Source organism: Dasypus novemcinctus, chromosome 7 (assembly GCF_030445035.2).
Source record: "Dasypus novemcinctus isolate mDasNov1 chromosome 7, mDasNov1.1.hap2, whole genome shotgun sequence".
NCBI classification, from domain to species: Eukaryota; Metazoa; Chordata; class Mammalia; order Cingulata; family Dasypodidae; genus Dasypus; species Dasypus novemcinctus.
The window spans coordinates 138,842,215-138,843,356 of NC_080679.1; the positions used below are offsets into that span (position 1 = coordinate 138,842,215).

A 1,142-nucleotide genomic window follows, 5' to 3' on the forward strand; every position below is an offset into this window, starting at 1 on the left:
TGGACTCAGGGGCCTCCACCGAACGGGTTCCCCGCGGGTGTGGAAGGACTTGGGGTGGAGCGGGGAGGTGCAGGAAGACCCAGGCAGGAAGGTCCCCCTAGCCCGAAGGCTGGGCCTGCAGTGACGGCCCGGGTCTCCCCACACCCCGCGCCCACACTCCCTGCGACGGCCTGAGGCCCTGGGGCCGGCTTCCAGGGGAAAGACGGGGACTAACGGGCCACGGAGAGGAAGGCCATGGAGAAGAAAGAAAGACCGGACAGAATACAGACAGCCAGACAGAGGGAGGGAGACACGGAACGCCGCCAGGACGCAAGCGTGTGGCGCAGCTCCAGGGGCCAAAACCAGAGACGGCGACTCAGGGGCACAGAAAAGACCCAGAGGCGGGCGCTCGGTGCCGGGGGGTGCGGCGAGAGGGGACACAGGCTCAAGGGACATCAACACAGACGGACACAAACCCAGAGGCAGACACAGAGGGGGACTGGGAAGGACGCACAGCGACGTCACAGATACACACGGGGACAGACACGCCCAGAGGCGGGCACGCGCACAGGCCCCGCGGAGGCGCTCTTCCCGCCGCCCGCCCCGGCCCTGCCGCCGCCCTCCCGAGGCCGCAGGCGGAGGCGCCGCCCCTGGCCGGGGCAGCGGGGGCTGCGGGAGCTCCTCGTCCCCCCACCCCGCGGCTCGGCGGCGGGAGCGGCGCGCGGCCAGACGGCAGCCCCGCCGGCGCAGAGGCGCGGGGGACACTCGTGAAGCCGCTCAGATTCACTTTTTAAGTTAAGTTCTTGGTTTGAGGTCTTAGGATATTTTAAATAGGATAAAATCAAAGTCCTAAACTACAGAAATGAGAGCCTATGGATGTATTGCTTGGGTGGAACTTTTAAGTACTCCTCACTTAGAGATCAGGATAAAATGGAAATTGTGGGAGCTGAAGGAAAAAAAAGAAAAGTAAGATTGTGAATTACAGACATGAACTATGATTGTCATGGGCCTTACAGGACTTAAGAAAAAAGCGTTTCTGCTTATTTTTAAAAAATTTTTTTCTCTGGTTTAAAATTTATTTTTTTAATTTGATGTTTATTTTAGGGAGAGGCAGGTAAGCAATTTTTAAAAATCTAAATTATCAATATTGTCACTAAACTTGC

At 57.8% G+C, this 1,142-nt stretch overlaps 1 protein-coding gene across 1 annotated transcript; it reads left to right on the forward strand.

Moving 5' to 3' along the window:
- The first annotated feature begins 234 nt into the window (after nt 1-234).
- On the forward strand, nt 235-750 carry LOC139439272 (octapeptide-repeat protein T2-like). Its single transcript, XM_071215998.1, has one exon. It carries the CDS (start codon nt 235-237, stop codon nt 748-750), a length of 516 nt encoding a protein of 171 aa, XP_071072099.1.
- The last annotated feature ends 392 nt before the right edge of the window (nt 751-1,142 follow it).